The 20,795-nt window shown below is 44.9% G+C and overlaps 1 protein-coding gene across 1 annotated transcript in view; it reads right to left on the bottom strand.

Moving 5' to 3' along the window:
• ENTREP2 (endosomal transmembrane epsin interactor 2) overlaps positions 1-20,795 on the bottom strand; it is a 257,220-nt gene that overhangs the window by 179,858 nt on the left and 56,567 nt on the right. Inside the window, exon 2 of the mRNA XM_059915335.1 lies at positions 19,831-19,887. Coding sequence (XP_059771318.1) covers positions 19,831-19,887 — 57 coding nt within the window. The remainder of the gene's footprint in view (positions 1-19,830; positions 19,888-20,795) is intronic.

Here is a 20,795-nt window from a genome sequence, read left to right as displayed (position 1 = left end):
TAAATTTCTTTCCAATTTTGCTAGATTTTTCTGTTTGTGCTCCAGACCCACTGTGCACCCTTTACTGCTGCCTGGGGGGTGATCTTGATGGGTTGCCAGGACTGGGCTCCCCTTTTCTCCAGGGGGTTCAGACAGAGAGGCACTGAGGGGAGGGAGGTGGGGAGGGGAGACAGGTGAGATTCTCATTCACTCTGCTGGACCACGTGACCTGGCAGTGCCCATCTTCTACCCAAGGCCACGCCTCTCCTCAGGGGGTCCTTTCCTAGGAACTCCCTGCTCTCTCCAGGCCCCAGTGCCTGCCCTCCCTCTGCCCTACAGGCCTAGGGGCTGGTGCTGGCCCTAAGGCCTCTCCTTCCCCTGCTGGCTTCTTTCAGCCCTGCCCTCCCCTTTGTAAACAGTCTCCTTTTTAAACATTACCTACTCTGATTACAGGCAGATCCCCTTTTATTGTACTTCGCAGATACTGCGTTTTGTACAAATTGAAGGTCTGAGGCAACCCTGTGTCGAGCAAGTCCACTGGCACCATTTTTCCAACAGCATTTGCTCACTTCATGTCTCTGCGTCACATTTTGGTAATTCTCACAATATTTCAAACCTTTTCACTCTTATTATACTTGTTCTGGTGGTCTGTGATCAGTGATCTTTGATTCTACTATTGCAAAAAGATGATGACTCACTGAAGGGTCAGATGATTGTGAGCCTTTTTTAACAATAAAGTATTTTTTAATTAAGGTATGTACGTTGTTTTCTTTAGACATAATGCTATTGCACACTTAGACTACGGTATAATGTAAACATAACTTTTATATGCACTGGGAAACAAAAAAAAAATTGTGTGATTTGCTTTACTGCAATATTCGATTTATTACAGTGGCCTGGAACCAAACCCACACTATCTCCTAGGCCTGCCTGTATGTGATCTGTTTCCTTCTGGACCCTCAAGGATGCAGAGGATGTAGAGCTCCAGGCATCCCCAGGAGAGAGTCCCTTATCTGTTTTAGAAACTGTGGTTCTGGATAATAATTTGGGTTTTTTAAGAGTTCCACTTGCTTAAAAAATAAAGTTTAAAAACAACTGATGAAGCTAAACTTGAGAATGCCAAAAAAAAAAAAAAGGGGGATAGACATGAAAATAAAAAGAAAAAAATGACCAATAATATGTTTCCAGAGAAGACCTGAAAACAAATAAACAAATAATCCTATTCTCATTACAGAATGAAACTCACATTGGCTTCAGAACTTTCCTCAAATTACTAATGCCAGAAAAAATGGTTACTCAGGAATTCTGCATCAAGCCCAACCGCTCTTGTGTGGGAAGGAACAGATGGCTACTTTGGCTGACACATGTTCTGAGGAATATATATCCCTGTGTACCCAACCTAAAGAGATGGACAAAAATTCGGAGAACAGGCTGAAGTCAGTCCTCAGATGATCAACAGGGGAGTGAAACCACTAGGGAAATAAATAAGGGAAGGTTACACAGCCCGAGCTCTAAATATAAAATGGAAATGTGAAAAGGATCTTAGATGCACAGAATCAAAAATGCTAACATTCATCTTCTGCAAAGAGAAAATTTTATAATCCACTTCTTCGGTAGGTATAACTTACCTACACTGAAATATTCTCTAGTTCCCCTTGGTGGTGTGTGGAGCGCTAGGGGTGCCCTGGGCCAGGTGCGGGGTCTGCAGGCCAGGCATCTGCAGAGGCTCGTGGGCAGGCCTCCTGATGGGGTGCCCCTGATGCCCTCTGAAAGCCCTGGCTCTGTTCTCCCAGCCCCCGCCCCCTCCCAGGTTGCGCAGGACCCCTCAGTTTTCTGACTGGGCCAGAATGAAGGGGGCCTCTTCGGCAGCATCCCCCATGGCTGGGGGAGCTGGTGGCTCACCCGCACGCTCCACTTTCCCTTGGGGGAGACAGCGTGGGCTGAGAAGGTTCTCTGGGCCCTGAGCCATGCTGCCTTGGGGGAGGGGTGGAGCAGGTAAAGGGAACCTGGTCCTCTTATGGTCTTCAGTGCATCCCATCTCAGATAGCGTTTGCTCCAACAGTGTCCTGGGACTTCTCTGCTGGAGTCCCAGAACTTCACAAAGGTACTCTCTTCCGTGGGCGACTGTCAAAAATTGGCGTTCTTTAGGGGAAAGATGGTAGAAAACCCCTATTCTGCCCTACTGATGATGTCATCCCAGGAAGGACTTCTCAATGAAAGATACCCACACCCATGCACAAAAATTAACCATAGTGAAAGGGATTGATAAGGAAAGGTGACCGTAAAAAAAGTGAGATGGTAAGTCAAAACCTGGAAAGGGATATTTTCACATGTTTAAAAAAGAAACAACCTCCAAAAGATGTACTATAAAGAACTTCTATGAATAGTAAGAAAAAGATTAAACAATAAAAATGGGTAAAGCAGATTAAACTCATATACTATGGAACAGGAACCGCAATGGCCAGTAAAGACTAAAAGTTGGCCAGTTTCATCAGGAATAAGATAAATGCAAACTGAGACCATGAAGACTCTGTTACACCCACCAGATCAGCAAACTTAACATCAGGCCCTATGATGTTCTAGAACAAATGTGGAACACTGCTGGACATCGACATTATAGAAATGCTTTGGGAAAACCATTTGACGTTATTCCATAAAAATGAAAATATGCGTCCTGGTGACCACTGATTCTAGGCTCTTACACCAGTGGAACCCTCACCCACGTACACGAGGAGACTGGTATTAAAACATTCACAGAAGCTCTGTTCATAATAGCAGAAAAGTTATATAAATGCCCACTTGTCCACTAAAGGAGAACAGGCAAATACACTGTGATATATCATATATTCACATGATGGAATACTGTACCATTAATTATAAAGATAACTCATCTAGAGCTACATGCACAAACATGGATGAACCCACAACTGCATGAATGAAAAAAAGCGAGACATAGAGGAGTACAGGTTGTGATTCCATCTATGTAATGTTCAAAAACAAGCAAAAATAATGCATTATTTAGGGACACGCTCATCTGTGGCAAAAGAATGATGAACGTGAAATCCCTGCTCTGAAGAGAAGCAGGAGATGAGACAGGGAAGAGTCCAGAGGGAGGCCCCAGCCTGGGTGACTCACATTTCTTACGTTGGTTTCAAAGTTATGCTTCACAACTTTACACACATTCCACTGTATGTGTCATATATTCATGTTTAATAACATTTTATTTTAATAAATATTTCATCATTTAAAATTGAAAAAAGAGCTATGTTTTAAATGCAACTGTATCGAATAAAAAACTAGCTGCCTACCTTTTAAATATTTGCATAAAGTAAAGCACACTGAAAGCAGTGTTTTTAGAAAAAACACAGCATAAAAATCAGAAGTGCCAATAAACATGTAAAAACAGAAAGATAAAAAGAATAACAGGGCTTCCCTGGTGGCGCAGTGGTTGAGAATCTGCCTGCCAATGCAGGGGACACGGGTTCGAGCCCTGGTCTGGGAAGATCCCACATGCCGTGGAGCAACTGGGCCCGTGAGCCACAACTACTGAGCCTGCGCGTCTGGAGCCTGTGCTCCGCAACAAGAGAGGCTGCGATAGTGAGAGGCCTGCGCACCACGATGAAGAGTGGCCCCCGCTTGCCACAACTAGAGAAAGCCCTCGCACAGAAACGAAGACCCAGTGCAGTCATAAATAAATAAAAATAAATAAATTAAAAAAAATAAAATTAAAAAAGCTTAAAAAAAAAGAATAACAAATACTTCACAAATAAAAGATTTCACAATAAGTAATTACCCTAGTTTAAGCAGATTGATTTGCATGAGTCATACCTAAAAAAATAGAGAAATTAAAGTAAAAATGATAGGTAAAGATTCAGGCAAATTTGAACAAAAGGAAAATAAGGTTGGTGCTTTACTTTTAGATGAAGCAGAATTCACAACAATAAAACATTAAATTGGGACAAGATCACTTTATATTAGTAAATGCTGCGATCCACGAATAATGAACACTAGTATATTTAAGAATATAAAATCCAAACGGAGCAAAAAGTGATGGAAATCAGAGGCTGAGAGAAATAGAGCTGTAGTGGAGGATATTCATGCGGATCATGAAGCAAAAAGCTGTTTGTAGAAAAAGATGAGATGAACCTGACAGTGGCTGGGTGGGCTGGGTGGGGTGGGAGCAGAGCCCTGCGGTGTTTCTCAGTCCTGTCCCTGCATTTTCCAGTTTTCTATAGCAGGGCGGGGCCAGGGGGCACTGCCTCGACCTGTGTTTGGAGATGACACCACACATATAAGAAAGGCAGATAATTTCTTCCTTCCTCCTAAAGTCAATCTGCAAATAATCAATGCAACTGATTTTTAAAAACTTCTGATAATCATTAGCTAACACTGCCTATATAGTGCTATTTGAAATCAACTTCAATCCATTTTTCCACCAATTGTTGAACCACACAAAGTGAAGAGCAAAACAAATTTGAAACATCTGAGTTTTCTTTTCATTCCCAATCAGAATCTTTGTATTTTAATACAAATTGAAACCTATAGTGATTTGATTCCATGTACATAAAAATCAGGGTAAAACATGGATGTTCCAGTATTACCATCACTTACTCTACAGCATAAAATTATTCAGGGATCAGAGATAAAGCCCATGAGTAATATTCTTCATTAAAAGAGGTTGGACATTTGAAAGAAAATCTGATAACTAATAGCCTATAAGTAACAATTTTTTAAAGCTGGGTAAGTAGAGACAGTTCCTCAGAATTGCATATTAAATTCACTTTCAATTACTATGGTTCAGCATTTTATTCTTATGATTTGTACGCTTGGTAATACTTTTAAAATTAACTGTGCTGCACACAGACACACCACATACATCTCAGCCATAATAATTTTTCTAATGCTATATCTTTATAACAGTAATTGCCTTCTTTCTGAAAGAATATGCATTTGGAATCTGGTGGCACTTCATTTATTACTTTTCTTATATTAGAGCTACCTCAGCATATTAGACTTTTTTTTTCCCTTAATGACTTTTTTCTATTAGGAGACCGTGAAGACCCCAGGGAAAAGGAAGTCCATTAGGGGAAGGAGACACTTTAGAGGCGCAGGAATATCTAAGGTGGACATCAGACAGTTCCTGTCAAGAAGGGACTGGACAGGACATCCTCCATTTCCTGTGAACTACAGATGCTTTTGACATACCTCTATAAACAGAAGTCTCATCACTAATACAGTGAGTTAAATCACCAACACAGCAATTAAGCACAAGAAGGATGTTGCCGGCCACTGCACCTGCCCCCCCTCTCAGTTGGGGAGTCACCCTGTCCCCCAGACCACCCTGCTTAAACCACTTGGACCAGGAGACAGAAGGTCCTCTGGCCCCAACACCAGACTCTCTTTTCCAGACCATAAGCATCAGACGATGAGGCCAGCAATGGGGCAAAGTGAGCGTCCAGGAGTCCTTTACTGAAGTACCATCAGGAAGCACTCTAAGAAGCTGCTCCAGGGACCCGCAGGGCTGCTCGGGGAAGTCACCATCTCCTGATGCCGGAAATGTTCCCACACAGGCCAGAGACAATGTGAAAGGGAGAGAGAAGTGCCGTCCCTTTCTCCCCAAAGCTTCTATGGTGGGATTGACTCCTGGACCCTTAGACCTTGTATTTTTCTTGCTTCTTGGATTTTGTTTACGTTATTCCGCTGGCCGGCAAGGACCCCACTCTCTGATCCACCTGCCCAAACTCCACCCATTCGACACCTACGCTGAGTCGCATCCTTACTGTAAGATCAATCAGTCTTTCCCCACCTCAGCCCTTGTGGAAGTAGCAGGACATGAGGAAAAGAGCAGACCCTTTGAAAGCAAACAGACCTGGATTTCTCCATCCCAGCTTCTGAGAGGACTACCCCTGTGACTGCGGCCAAGCACACATCGCTGTGGAAGGGATGCTCTGTTCGTCGCTGGTCACAGTGAGCACCCATTCTGCACGGCTGCCGTGCCTGGATGCACAAAAAGGGCTGGAAGGCACCATCTTCCTTTCATCTTTCTAAACAAACTTCATATACAATCATTCCTTAATTTACTAAGTTCTAACTTGCAACTATTCCCTATTATATTAATATTTTATTGCTATTTCTATTTTTCCAACTCCTATCAAGTCCTCATCTAGACTAAACTTTTTTTTGATTAACTTTTTTTACTGGAATATAGTTGATTTACAATGTTGTGTTAGTTTCAGGTGTACAGCAAAGTGAGTCAGTTATACATACACATGTATCCACTCTTTTTTAGATTCTATTCCCATAGAGGTCATTACAGAGTATTGAATAGAGTTCCCTGTGCTATTCAGTAGGTCCTTATTAGTTATCTATTCTATATATAGGAGGCAAGACCATTACCTTGTGCTTCTTTGTGTCCAACTCCTCACACAGTCTCCATGTCTTGCATGACGTATTTTAGTGCAACCACAGGCTCTAAGCCTCATCGGCTGATGGTTCTGAAACCTACTGTGTGCTGACCATGTCCTTTATGTGTCCAGGCAGACACAATAAGGAACTGGCTACAAGTCAGAATCAGCCCAAGGTTACACATACAAAGGTCATCTACTTAAGGGCACCAGGAGACACGTAACCAAGCCTCAGCAGCGGAGCAAACTCTGCTCTTCTGGAAACATCTATAAAGGTGCCCACAACTGGAGCTACTAAGGGGTTTATCATAATCAAGACATTGACCATGGACTGAGGGTCCAGCTTTCTACAACTCCCCTCACGGCACATTAACCAATGGACATGGGTTACAAGTACACCACCCAAGCCGTAGGTAAAGATACACATAGAAAGTGTCTAGGACTCCATCCAAGGCAGGCACGGGGACACCTGCTGATGGTGGCCCGCCCTCCACGAGGTCCTGAGCTCCCCAAGACGGCCCGTGTCCTCAGCGCCCTTCCAACAGACCTCGCCGCTCTCTGGTCTCTGCCCTCTTGGGAGAGACTAACATTCCCCAGGCTGGGCTACAGAACAATTCACTCTTTCTGAGAAGATTCTCAACAGTCATTCGGAGGTAACAACCAGGGAAAAGCCTATTTAAATTGTTTCCAGGTGCAATTCGATGCATTTAATTCATTATGCTTTCAAGCACACAACTACCTTACCAGGTATCTCTGTCTACCTTGTTTAATCTTCCTGTCCAAGCTCATGATCTCTTGCAAAAAGCAAGTTTTATTACATTTTCATTTAAGAATGTGTCTGATGCATTTCTCCAAAGAAGACATACAGATGTCCAAGAGGCACATGAAAAGATGCTCATAATTGCTGATTACTAGAGAAATGCAAATCAAACTACACACCGGTCAGAATGGCCATCATTAAAAAGTCTACAAATAACAAATGCTGGAGAGGGTGTGGAGAAAAGGGAACCCTCCTACACTGTTGGTGGGAATGTAAGTTGGTGCAGCCACTATGGAAAAAATTATGGTGGTTCCTTAAAAAACAAAAAATAGAGCTACCATATAATCCAGCAATCCCACTCCTGGGCATATATCTGGACAAAACTATAATTTGAAAAGATACACATACCCAAATGTTCATAGCAGCACTATTCACAATAGCCAAGACATGGAAGCAACCTAAGTGTCCATCCACAGATGAATGAATAAAGAAGATGTGGTATATATACATAATGGAATACTACTAAGCCATAAAAAAGAATGCCATTTGCAGCTACATGGATGGACCTAGAGATGATCATACTAAGCAAAGTAAGTCAGAAAGAGAAAGACAAATACCATATGATATCAATTGTATGTGGAATCTAAAATATGACACAAATGAATCTATCTACAAAACAGAAACAGACTCACAGACATACAGAACAGACTTGTGCTTGCCAAGGGGAAGGGGGGTGGGGAGAGAAGGATAGGGAGTTTGGGATTAGCAGATGCAAACTATTATGTATAGGATGGATAAACAACAAGGTCCTACTGTATAGCACAGGGAACTATATTCAATATCCTGTAATAAACCATAATGGAAAAGAAACAAAGATTGTGTCTGATGGATCAAAATAAAGGAATTTATACTGAGAAGTGATTTAAGCAAATATCAACAAATGTCATGTTGTAATAAAAATGAGTATTTTTTCAATGACCATTTCTAATTTCACTTGCCCTTGAGTGGTTTCATTATGCTATAATTTAATTAGTCCATTTCAGTCTCAATTTTCTGGTTAGACTTATGTTCCCCTGATTAAATTTAATACTATTAGTAAATTTAAAGACAAGTGTATTAGTCTATTTTCATAATTAAGATAGGGGGTTTTAGATACTTCAGCTGCTGTATTAGCAGAGTAAAATATTGCCTTATAAATATGGGTATACCCTAATTCCTTCTCGTCCTCAGCACTAACAAATGAAGCATTCATCTTTAATGTGATCAAGCAAAATACATTCTCTTGAATGTATTCAAGAGGTCATGATCTTGACTGTGAGAAACCCCCATAGTGGATTTATAACGAATTTTCTGAATAAATAATGACTGCAAATACATTTACATTAAACATATTAACCTTTAACTCACCTAAATTTTTAAATAGCGTATTAAAGTTATATTTGTGCTCAATTCAACGGGCTTGAAAGAAAGCCCTACAGGTTTCCTACATCTCATATTAAAGGTTAAAGTGACTCATACATTTTTTTCCACAAAATATGGCCAAACATACAAATCTGAAGTGAGACCAGGACTGAATTTCTGATGTGCACAGCAGGAAACATTTTTGCTAGTACAAAGATTCAAAAACACTTAAAAAAAGAAGTTGATATATGCAGCATAAGATTTTAAGCTTCCTTACATTGGACAATGATCGCCATAGCAATGAAGAGAGAGAAAAACCCTCATCCAGGCTGAAGTTTGTTCATCATTAACTTCCAGTTCCTTGGCTTTTGCATGTGTCATTAAATATTGCAGTTGAAAAAAACAAAAAAATAGAATCCAAGCAGAATGGAAAGGCAATCAAAAAAGGCAATTTTTCTTTTTCATCAGTTGCCTGAAGGCGCCCAACAAAATAGACATTATGATAAGAATCAGTGATTTACACCTGAGTATAAATATATAGGGCTGGTTCCTCTAAACTTGGAACTAATTATCAGACCCCTATTACTATCACTTCTGGTCTGGCTCCAGTGAATTAGGTTCCAATGGACAGGAGATGTTCTGGCCAGTGCACAGCAGAGTCGGGAGCTCAGTAAGGCTCCTGGCGCCACACACCGGACTCTCCAGGGCTAGAAGCCTCCCTGCAGCTGAAGAAGCTCCCAAACACCTGCTGGAATGAATGCAAAACTAGGGAAGCCCCCATTTGGAGAAAACAAAATATGAAAGAACAAAAAAGTCCTCTATTTGGCAGCTTCTAATGGAAAGGAAACCATGAAATAATGAACTGGACGTGAGAGTGTTTTATTTGGTCTGATCGCAAGTGCAGTGAGTCTCCATCTGAGGTGTTAATAAGGAAGCTGGACAACGCCTCAGTCAGTAAAGAAGGAGGTTTGTTGTTGTTGAATTTAAAGGACTCGAGGAAGGCGGCAGCCCAGCGAGGAGGGCAGAGCCCATGGGCCAGGCGGCTTGAGCTGGTGTCACTCGCTGTGGATGCCCCACACTGTCCCGGGTCCCATCCCTCCTCCTGGTGTAAGGCGGGATGACAACAGAGGTGCCCCCGGCATCAGGAGAACGTCGGGGCAAGAACACTTGGAAAGGGCCAGGCACATGGTGTGTTCTACATCCGCGCATGTCAGTATGGAAGCCAAACGGACATGATGCAATGGACCTGGAGCAGTGGTTTTCCATGTGCCTCGGGGGGTTCAGCAGGATGGAGAAGCTCCAGAAGCTCAGAAACACATCGCCTGGGTGACAGCTGAGCGCTGCCACCGACCAGCTGCACAACCCTGAGCGTGACTAACCCTGGCAGCGCTCACATCACAGAGCAGCACTTAGAAGAGGGTCTGGACCACAGAGGGTGATGGATGAGTGTCAGCAATCATGGCTGTGATCATCATCAGCATCACCATCTGTCCGGGACATGCACGGCCTGAGACACTGTTGACCTTCACCATGGACACTGCAGATGGAGACAGAGGGAGGGAAGGCAGCTTCACCTGGGGGAATAAAGTCAGGTGCGCCTTCCCCAGCTGCTCACCTCCCCAGCAGCCTGCACCAGATCCTGCCCGTCCACCTGGAGCTCCCCTTTCACAGATCCCGAAGATGGCCTTGGCCTTGTGGGGCAGGCCCAGCCGGGCGGGGGAGTAGGAACTGTTGCCCACCCCAAACAAGAAGACAGGAGACACCCAGCAACCAGCCACCAACTACCTCCGCTCATCCAAATGGTCCTTCTTCTGTAAGTATGAACAGGAAACCAAAGATGCCACACGTCTGAGGAACACTAATATCATGAATAAGGACCTAGAGGAGTCGAGACCAACTGGCCAGTGGGGGGAGCTGAGAACACGGGGAGGCAGGAAACCTGATGAACAAAATTCTAATTAATATTAGGAGGCGACGGCACCCCTAGAGCGCATGCTTCCTAAACTGTGAACACAGTGCTGAGAAAAAGCAGCAATTAGAGAACAACAGAGGATTCTTTGAAAGCAACACGGGTGTCGTCAAAATGAAAAATTCAGCAGGTGGGTCAAGCAGTAGCATGGATATGGCTGAGGCCCAAATTAGTCATCTAGAAAATAAAACAAGAAATATCCCAGCCAAGTACAGAAAAAGAACGTGTTAGAAAATGTTAAGAATTCTATGGCATCAGTTTATCTGCCTGCAGCAGGTAGAATATCCTTTTACCTACTCTGAGTAGCATAAACTCGAGAAGGCTGAGAAATACACAGGAGAGATATAATCAATAATTAATGAAAGAAATTCCCCTGGAAAACTTTTCTTGAAACATCCAATAGACAAACAATTAGCTCTAGTACAACACTTCACTATGGTATGTTGTAACCAGATATATAATCAGCACACTTTCCAGAAATTATAACAGAAAACATATTCCCATCTCTCAACATTATAGATGTAATTTTCCTAGAATGCAATCACAATCAAACTCAAATCATTATCAGCTGAGAACTTTACAAACTGATTTTAAAATTTACTGAAGAGAAAATGCACAGAAGTAGCCAAAAAAATTATGAAAAAAATCACAGAGCAATTTATTATAAAGCTAGACTAATTAAAACATTGTAGTATTGGCTTAGAAATGGACCAACAGATTCATGAAATAGGGATTAATAAACACACCCATGTCCATAGCAGTGGGGAGGGGACACTTCAAATGTGAGGTGAAATATTGAACATTCAAAAAATGGTGTTGGGGCTTCCCTGGTGGCGCAGTGGTTGAGAGTCTGCCTGCCAATGCAGGGGACACGGGTTCGAGCCCTGGTCTGGGAAGATCCCACATGCTGCGGAGCAACTAGGCCCGTGAGCCACGATTACTGAGCCTGCACGTCTGGAGCCTGTGCTCCGCAACAAGAGAGGCTGCGATAGTGAGAGGCCTGCGCACCGTGATGAAGAATGGCCCCCACTTGCCACAACTAGAGAAAGCCCTCGCACAGAAATGAAGACCCAACACAGCCATAAATAAATAAATAAATAAATAAATAAATAAATAAATAAAATTTAAAAAAAAATGGTGTTGGAGACTTAGCTGGCTGTCCATTTGGAAAATAAAAAGTTAGAGCCTTACTTCATACTATAGATCAAAGTAAGTTTGGGATCAATTACCTAAACATAAAAAGCAAAGCCATAAATGTTTTAGAAATACACAGGAAAATAATTTCAGAATTGTGGGGCAAGAGAGACCTTTTAAAATAAGAAAAAACCCCAGAAGCCCCATAAGAAAAAAAGCCAACAGATTTTGCAAATCAAAAAGCTAACAATTCTGTATTTTTTTTAAAAAGGCATTTCATCAAAAATTAAAAGACAAAGACAAACAACAGACTGGGATAAAATATTAGTCACCTAAAATGGAAAATAATTACTATATTAAGAAATCCCACAGATTAATGAAAAACAGTCTTACAGAGAAATAGACAAAAGATGTAAATAAGCACATCACAGAAAAATTCAAACGGGCAATGAAATCTTGTTATTTGTTTCCTTTCTGTCTCATCTATTCATTGTCTAATTTTTCCTTTATTTTCTGTCTTCTTTTGGATGAACTGGGTATTTTTTATGACTCCATTTTATTTCCTTTGTTAGCTCATTAGCCAAGTCTTTAAAAAAATTTTTTTTAATGTTGGTGGTTGTGTTTGGGCTTATAGTATATATATTCACCTTATCACAGCTCACCACAGAGAGCTTAAGAGCCTTACACTGTATACTTCTATCTTCCTGCATTTACACAATTTTTGCCATATATATGTTATAAATTCCATAATATCTTGGTGTGCTTTTCTTCATACTTCCTGTTCTTTGTGCACGTTGAGCTTCTCAGATCTGTGGGCTCATAGTTTTATCCAATTTTGAAAAAACATTTCAGTATTATTTCCTCAAATAGTTTTTTCCTGTCCATCCCCACTATTTTAGGTATCCATTCCACAGATATGAGGCTTCTTGAAATTTCCCCACACAGCTCACTAATGATTTTTCCATTTTTTACAAAATTCATTTTTCTCTGTGTCCTACATTTTGGAATAATTTCTAGTGCAATGCCTTCGAGTTCACTAATCCTTTCTTATCTCTGATCTAATCTGTTGTTAATCTTGTCCAATGAATTTTTTCTCCCACTGTAGTTCACTAGAAGTTCAACTGGTCTTTTTTATACTGTCTCTACTTTTAAACATCTGCAATACAGTTATAACAACTGTTTTAATATCTTTGTCAGCTATTTCTAACATCCAGGTCAGTTTTGTATCGGTTTCAATTTGTTTATTTTTCTCATCATGTCAGGTTGCATTTTCCTGTTTCTCTGCATGCCTAGTAATCTGATTATGCATGTTGTCTTGGGTGGATAATTTTGTATTCCTATGAACATTCTTGAACTTTGCTCTGGGACATGTATGAATTACTTGGAAATGGTTTGATTCTTTTGGATCTAGCTCTCAAGATTTGTCAGACAGGACTGGAGCAGCATTTAGCCTGGAGCTTAGTATTCCCCATAACGGAAGCAAGATTCTGCTGAGTATTCCACCTGCTGTCCCAGTGAATCATGAGGTTTTCCAGCCTGGGCGGTGGGAAAGCCCTGCTTTTGTGCCTGGTGCTGCTCCCTCTAATCCTCTCATTGGTTCTTTCCTGGCCTCACCTGCAAGAGCTGATCAGTATCAGCCGAATACTGATAAGGGATCATCTGTGCGTCTCCAGGACTTTTGTAAGCTCTCAGGCACTTGTCCTGAAAGCTCTAGCCACCCTGAAGTCCCCGCCCCTCAGCTTGTTCTCCTTAACTCAGCTAGTGTGCCAGGCTCTGCCCAGACTCCCCCTGCCTGTGCTGCAGCCTGGGGACCCTTCTCACAGCTGGACACGGGCAATCTTAGGACTTACCATGGATGGTGGGGCATCAAGGTAGAAGGAATACACTGCTGAATCAGGCCAAGGTTAGTGAAATGGGCCCACCAAGCAGAGATTCTGGCATTCAACGTCTTAGCTGGAGGAATTAGGAAGGATTCTCGCTGTTTGTTTGGCTCAAATACAAACCCCAAGGTGGGCTGCACTAAGTGAAGTTGAAATGCCAGACCTTCTAGGTATACCCTCGAGGGAGGAACTTAAAGGCTGGGGGAGACTGGAATGACAGAGTGCACTCTTCATGTAAGACCTGCTCACCCGTCCTGGAGGATCCCGAGAACACAGCTTCCACCATGGCGCTGAGAATACATCTGTGAGGGGAGCCCCAGCACACTTGAGGAGCCCTGAGGGACTCTCCTCTGTAGATCAGAAACTGCAGTAGACATGCCTGTGCTGCCATCAAACTAGGATCCCCAAGTGCATGAGGATTCTGGGATCCCAGGGTGGCAGGGGCCGAGTGGCGGCACTTCATCACCAAAGACCAGGTGGATGTGGTTAGGGTGATGGGCAGTGGGGCCAGAGCAGCGGTTTGGAGAGTCTGACTCACAGAGATGCTTGGTGTTGGCTCCTAGAGGTTCTGCCTCTCAGACTGAACCCTAACCGATATACATTCCTATTGGGGTTGATAAAATTTAGCAATAAAAGTAAACCACTATCTGAATAAACCAAAAAGTCAGACTCCTCAACCACTATAACATAAAACGCAAACAATACTAAACACATCACTCTATATGGCACTCTTATTCCTACAGATTAGTACTTTTCAAAATATGTCTACTTTGCTTTTAAAAAACTATACTAAATAAACTGTAGTTTGTTACATATAAAAATAAATTCTAAAAATGTTTTCAACCCCGTGGTTATTAGTTTCTCAACAGTATTAGTTATCACAAATAATCTAGTGGCCAGGTCAGTACTACCCACTCCAAGTTTTTTTTTTTAAGTGTACAGTAGTCCCCCCTTATCTGCAGGGAATACATTCCAAGGCCCCCAGTGGATGCCTGAAATGGCAGATAGTACCAAACCCTGTATATATCAATATATACCTGTGATAAAGCTTAATTTGTAAGTTAGGCCCAGTAAGAGATTAACAATAATAATAAAACAGAATAATTATAAAAATATACTGTAATAAAATTTATGTGAATGTGGTCTCACTCTCAAATATCTTATTGTACAAATTTAATGCCTTTTCCATCTTAACTAAGTGTTTATAGTGTACTATGGCCATACCTTTTGCCGTTTGAGGAGTGACAGCAAAACTAGCATAAATTTCTTTTTCCTTCTTCACAATTTCACAGATAGAAGATTTGTTCTTACCGTAGATCTTGGCAAACTCAGCATACGATTTTTCTTTCCTTATTAAGTCTAGCACTTTTACAGCTTCTCTCTGGTGTATCCAAATTGCCAGCATAACTACTCTTGAGCTTTGGGGTCTTTATTAAGTAAAATAAGGGTCAGTTGAATACACCACCGAGATACTGCGACAGTCGCTCCGATAACCCAGATGGCTACTGAGTGACTAACAGGTGGGATCCGCTGGACAAAGGGACGATTCACGTCCCAGGGGGGCTGGAGTGGGATGGCATGGGTTTCACCACGATACTCAGAACAGCAAGAAATTGAAAACTTATGAATTGTTTTTTTTTTTTAATTTTAAAAAAATTTATTTTATTTATTTATTTTTGGCTGCATTGGGTTTTCGTTGCTGTGCGCTGGCTTTCTTTAGCTGCGGCAAGCGGGGGCTACTCTTCACTGCGGTGCACGGGCTTCTCACTGCGGTGGCTTCTCTTATTGCAGAGCACGGGCTCTAGGCGCGTGGGCTTCAGCAGTTGTGGCTCGCGGGCTCTAGAGTGCAGGCTCAGTAGTTGTGGCGCCCAGGCTTAGTTGCTCCGCGGCATGTGGGACCTTCCTGGACCAGGGATCAAACCCGTGTCCCCTGCATTGGCAGGTGGATTCTTAACCACTGCGCCACCAGGGAAGCCCTTATGAATTGTTTATTTCTGGAATTTTCCATTTAATATCATCAGACTGCAGCTGAGGGTGGGTAACTGAAACTGTGTAAAGCGGGACTGTGGATGGTGGGAGGGGGCTCCTGCACTACCTGTGATTATGTGTGAGACTGTTTCCAATATTGATATATGTATAAGCAATCACAAGACATGCCACTGAATCTTTCAAAAAAATGAGCTAATCAGAGCTATACAATCTGAATCTTAATTGGCATCTAGCGTAATGTAGAACCTTTTATAGTTTGATGTAAGGAAGACAATTATCTCAATCATAGGAGACACTTAGCACATAGAAAAAAATGAATGTGAAAAAAAAAATGTGAACATACGTATTCTCTACTGGCGTAGCGCCCGCCTTGTTTCAGAATTTGGAAAGGCTCTTAGAAAATACGATGGTGAGAAGGTCACAGCTTCTCCCTCCTCCTCCCCTCGCATCACAGGCCCCAGCTGGAAAGGGCGGTCTCCTTCCTGCCCCCATCAGCCAGCCTGCTGCCCCCACCTTGTCCTCTTTCCCAACGCAAGCCCCTCCACCACCCACAGCACATCAGTCGCTCTGGCCTGAAGCTTACCCCCCCTCCCTCACCTCACTCTGTCTGACGGGCTCAGAGTTAGGCACAGAAAGGAGGCCCAGCAGGGCTGTGACGGGCCCACACTCACCAGCCCGTTGGAGGAGAGATATGGCCAACCGACCAAGGGCAGTGCCCTCAGCCACGCATCAGCATCGCTCCTGGCCTCCCCCAGCCAGCCTGTGAGGCTCTTCCAACACCTCGAGGGGCAGACACCTCCCTTCAGAGAGGGCAACTCGCTCTGGTGGTCATTCGTGTGGGGAGTGTCGTGTCCCCTTGGAAATGAACCAGAACTCACAGTGGCCTCTTCAGTTTTATGCCTCGGGAAGATGGAAACGTACCATTAGAGTAAAGGATAAAACTGGAGCTTGGTATAAAAGAACTATTTATCAGAGAAACACACATCAAAACTGCAATGAGATTATTACCTTATGCCCATTGGACTGGCTATTGTCAAAACGGCAAGAAATAATAAATGTTGGTGAGGATGTGGAGAAAAGGGAGCCCTCCTACACTGTTGGTGGGAATGTAAATTGGTGCAGCCACTATGGAGAACAGTATGGAGGTTCCTCAAAAAATTAATAATAGAACTACCATATGACCCAGCAATCCCACTGCTGGGCATATATCTGAAGAAAAAGAAAACACTAATATGAAAAGACACATGCACCCCGATGTTCACTGCAGCACTATTAACAATAGCCAAGACATGGAAACAACCTAAATGTCCATCAACAGAGGAATGGATAAAGAAGATGTGGTACATATACACAATGGAATATTACTCAGCCATAAAAAAGATAAAATCTTGCCAATTGTGACAACATGGATGGACCTTGAGGGTTTTATGCTAAGTGAAGTAAGTCAGACGGGGAAAGACAAATACTGTATGATTTCGCTTGTATGTAGAATCTTAAAAACAAACAAACAAACAAAACAAAATAAATGAACATACCAAAGCAACCAAAAACAAACACGTAGATACAGAGAACGGAATAGTGGTTGCCAGAGGGGAAAGGGGCTCAGTGGAGGAGTGATGGATAGAAACTGGATATTTGGTGATGATCACACTGCAGTGTACACAGATGTAGAAATATAAGGCTGTACACGTGAAACTTACATGATGTTATAAACCAATGTCACCCCAATAAAAAATAATTCTTAAAAAAAAGGAATTATTTAAATCAAGACTTCAAGCTATTCTAGCTGTGAGACCCTAGGCAAGATACTTACCTTTCTAAGTCTTCCTTTTCTTCTGGAAAATGGGGATAAAAACAGTAGCTTACTCACAAGGATACTGTGTGGATAAGCTCAGGGGATCCCGTGCAGGGCTTAGCACGAAGGAAACGCCCAGCACATGGTTCCTGTTAACAGTAGTTTGTAGGTGGGCCCTACATGTCGTGGAACACGATGAGGGGCTTGGACGCAGACGCTCCGAGGAGCCTGGGGGGAAGGAGGGCTTCCAGGAAGCGGCGAGAAGCGAGCCCTAATGAGTGGAAGGGCAGGGCAGAGGCCAGAGGGGTCGGGGAGGACCTGTCAGTTGGGGGCCACACCACACGCCGCAAGTCCAGAGGGTCCAGGTGCCAGGGTGAGGCTGGGCAGGGAGGAAAGCTAAGGCCACATCAATGCTCACAGTTCAGAGAGTGAGTTTTCTGCTAACGAATCAAAAGTTGTATCATCCTGGTCAACAGACAGCAGAGTATCCTTACAGCAGAGACGACCAGCTCTCCGCCAAGACTCTGTCCCAACTCCACAACGTGGGCCGTCTCTTGGAGGGACCCGTCCAGGGAGGGACAACCTTTTCCAGCTTCCTTCCCAACCAGACACGCTTCGGGCCCCGTGACGAGACCTCCCCATTGGTGTGATGCGCAAGCATGAGTGTCCCTTTCAGGCCAAGGAAGTCAAGAAGCACGTGTTTCTCCTCCATCCTCTCCCCCCTTCACTGAAATGCAGGGGACCCCACGGGCCTGGGGAGTGCAGGGCCGCCGGTGGAAGCAAGCGGGGTCTTTGAATCTCATGTGGGGGGAGCAGCCGCTGCCTGGAAGGCCCGCCTGGACGGGAGCAGGAAGCAGATGTTCACGGAGTTAAGACACGAAGCCTGGGCTCTGACAGCAGCTGGTGTCACCCTAGCTGACCCCTCACCTCCCTGACTCAGCAAAGCAGCCAGTTGAGCTGGGGGAGCCCTTCCTCCTCGTCTACCTGGAGAGTTGCTGGGCTGCACGGAGCTGGGGGGTGAGCCCCTGGAAAGCTCGGCTGCAGGGGCTCCCGCTGGGGCCACCCTCCTTGGGCGAAGCCCCAAGACCCACCCTACTGCTGCGGGCCCCCCCACCCCAAGGACACACCTGAGCCACCTGCACAAGGAGTCCTGACCCCTCAGCAGGCATGAGCACGTGCATCCTTCGCGGTAAGATGCCCAGTCCCGAGAAGCTCCGTCCCAGGGTAGGGCTGGAGCGGGCGTGCGGTGGCCGGGGGACGGGTGCCCTTTCTCCCATCCCACACACCCACCCGAAGGAGGGCGGCTTTCCTCTGTTCAGATGCCAGGCTGAGGGCTTACTCTCTCTGCACTGCACGGTGCGGGTAGGTCAGGAGGGATGGGCAGGTTGTCCCCGTTTCCCTGAAGGGGACCCACAGCACAGCCAAAACGTCAGGCCCCACGGCCCAGTGTCTGCCGCCACTTGCCCCTGCACAGAAGAGTCAGCGCCTCAATACACAAGCCGTGATTTACTTTAAAATAACCCAGCAAGGGGCTTAGATGAAACAGGACCAGTCAATGTTGATACCGTTGAGGACGGATACGGGTACACGGGGTTCATTATACTAGTCTCTCTACTTTGGTGAATATTTGAAAATTTCAATATAAAAAAATTTTAAGGAAATTTCTCAGTATTTTGTACAAGAGGAGGTCCCCTGAATTAAACTACCCCTCCCTCCCAGTGCCTTTTCAGGATGTCATGATTCCCCTCACGAAGGAGGAGGTGTTTACAACAGACAAGATTTGTGGGTTTTTTTCTACTTCCATTAATATTTAGTATGTCATTATCTCCAAGTCTAATCACTTAAAGAAGAGATTTTAAATAATTGATTACTACCTAAGAGGAAAAAATCCATGCCGTCTTTTTCATTATCCATCAAAACCCAGAAAACCTCTCCGTATAGTCCTGATGTGGACACATAAATATATTAATGCACATGCTGAGAAGAACACACGTACAAATCAATAGACATAAATTCGCTCTGGGTACTTTCAGATGGAAAAACCATCATCCTCTTTCCACCCCCCCGTGTGGCGTCCTCCTCCCCAGCACGAGGCCTGACCCCATGAGAGAGGGCTCCAGGGGCACCCCTTTCTTCCTTCTTCCAAAGAAACATTTATGCAAATAAATACCAACACCTCATAGAGTTTCACAGTCTCCAAAACACACAGAAAGCTAACATTTCTGGAACTCGGATGAGCTACGTCCTATTGTGTGATCACCCGTAAGCATATGCATGTGCACAATCGTGTTTATCAGTCTAGAGAAAACGCTTGCATCTGCACTTATTAAAATGCCTTTGTTGGTGGCATGTCCTCCAAGAGGGCACAACACCGACAAACAGGAAGAGGATGGCCCATGAGCGTCTGTGGAGGGGGCAGCAGGACGCCCACGGACAAGATTAACGCGCCTTGAAAGCACTCACACCTCTGCGGGCAGAGCCCTGCTCCATGGCCGCATGGGGACCTGGATGCCACTTACCACGAGGGACAGGGGCCTCTTCCAGGAGACGACGCCGATGAGTCCCGACAGCAGCACCTGGAACAGAGGGAGCAGGGGGTGAGGAGCCTCCCCGGACTTTTCTAGAGCACAGCACGCAGGCAGGAGCGGGTCATGGTGGTGGGTCTGTCCCTCCCGACAGTCACACCTGCAGCCACCACGCGGGGCCAGAGTGACCAGCTCGCAGGGATGCCGAGAGCAGATGTGCTTTCTGAATGAGCCTCCCACCCACCCCCGGGCCCTCAGCCTTATCCCCCCAGGTCCTGAGAGATACTTGCTGTGTGCTTTAACATCACAGACAGCAGTGAACACACTACTTTGGGGAAGGCGGTACTGTCCCCACTCACAGGTCACCCGCAACCTGCACAGCGGCCCGAAGTCTCCCTCTGTTCTCCCACACCTGGGACCCCCCCCCAGCCCCTACAGGGGTCTCCCCTTCACTCTCACCCCACCGAGGAGGCTCCCTCGCTTTCCACACTGCCTCTAAGCTGCCCGCCCCAGCCCAGGCCAGCCCCATCCGACCCCTGGCCCCCGTCCCGCCGAGCACGTCCCCCCAGAACCTCCCCAGCAGTGCCCCCTCCGCCCTGGCTCCCCTGTCGCCCTGTGTCTGCCGACTCTCGGGAGAACCACCCTCGGCTCCTGGCCCACCCTTCTTCCGGGCTGCCCCCCAAGCCCAGCCCACATCAGACCCATGTTTGCTGATCCCCATATTCCCAGTCTCCTTGTGTCCAGGCAGGGCCACTGGACCACAGAGACACAGCTGCACCCCACGCCCACTGCCCACCGCAATCTGCCTTCAGAGGGGTCGCTGGATGCAACAGACAAGGGCTGTTACCACCTTGACTTTCCATGGTGGGCCTGGGCCAGGCAGTCCGGGACCAGGCTGGAGGGGCCGGGCTGCACTTCCCCTGGGATTCCAAAAGGACCGACCTCAGACCCGGAGGAGA

The sequence above is a fragment of the Balaenoptera ricei genome, chromosome 2 (genome assembly GCF_028023285.1).
Source record: "Balaenoptera ricei isolate mBalRic1 chromosome 2, mBalRic1.hap2, whole genome shotgun sequence".
In the NCBI taxonomy this organism is placed as follows: Eukaryota; Metazoa; Chordata; class Mammalia; order Artiodactyla; family Balaenopteridae; genus Balaenoptera; species Balaenoptera ricei.
This window is presented reverse-complemented; position numbering and strand designations above follow the sequence as displayed.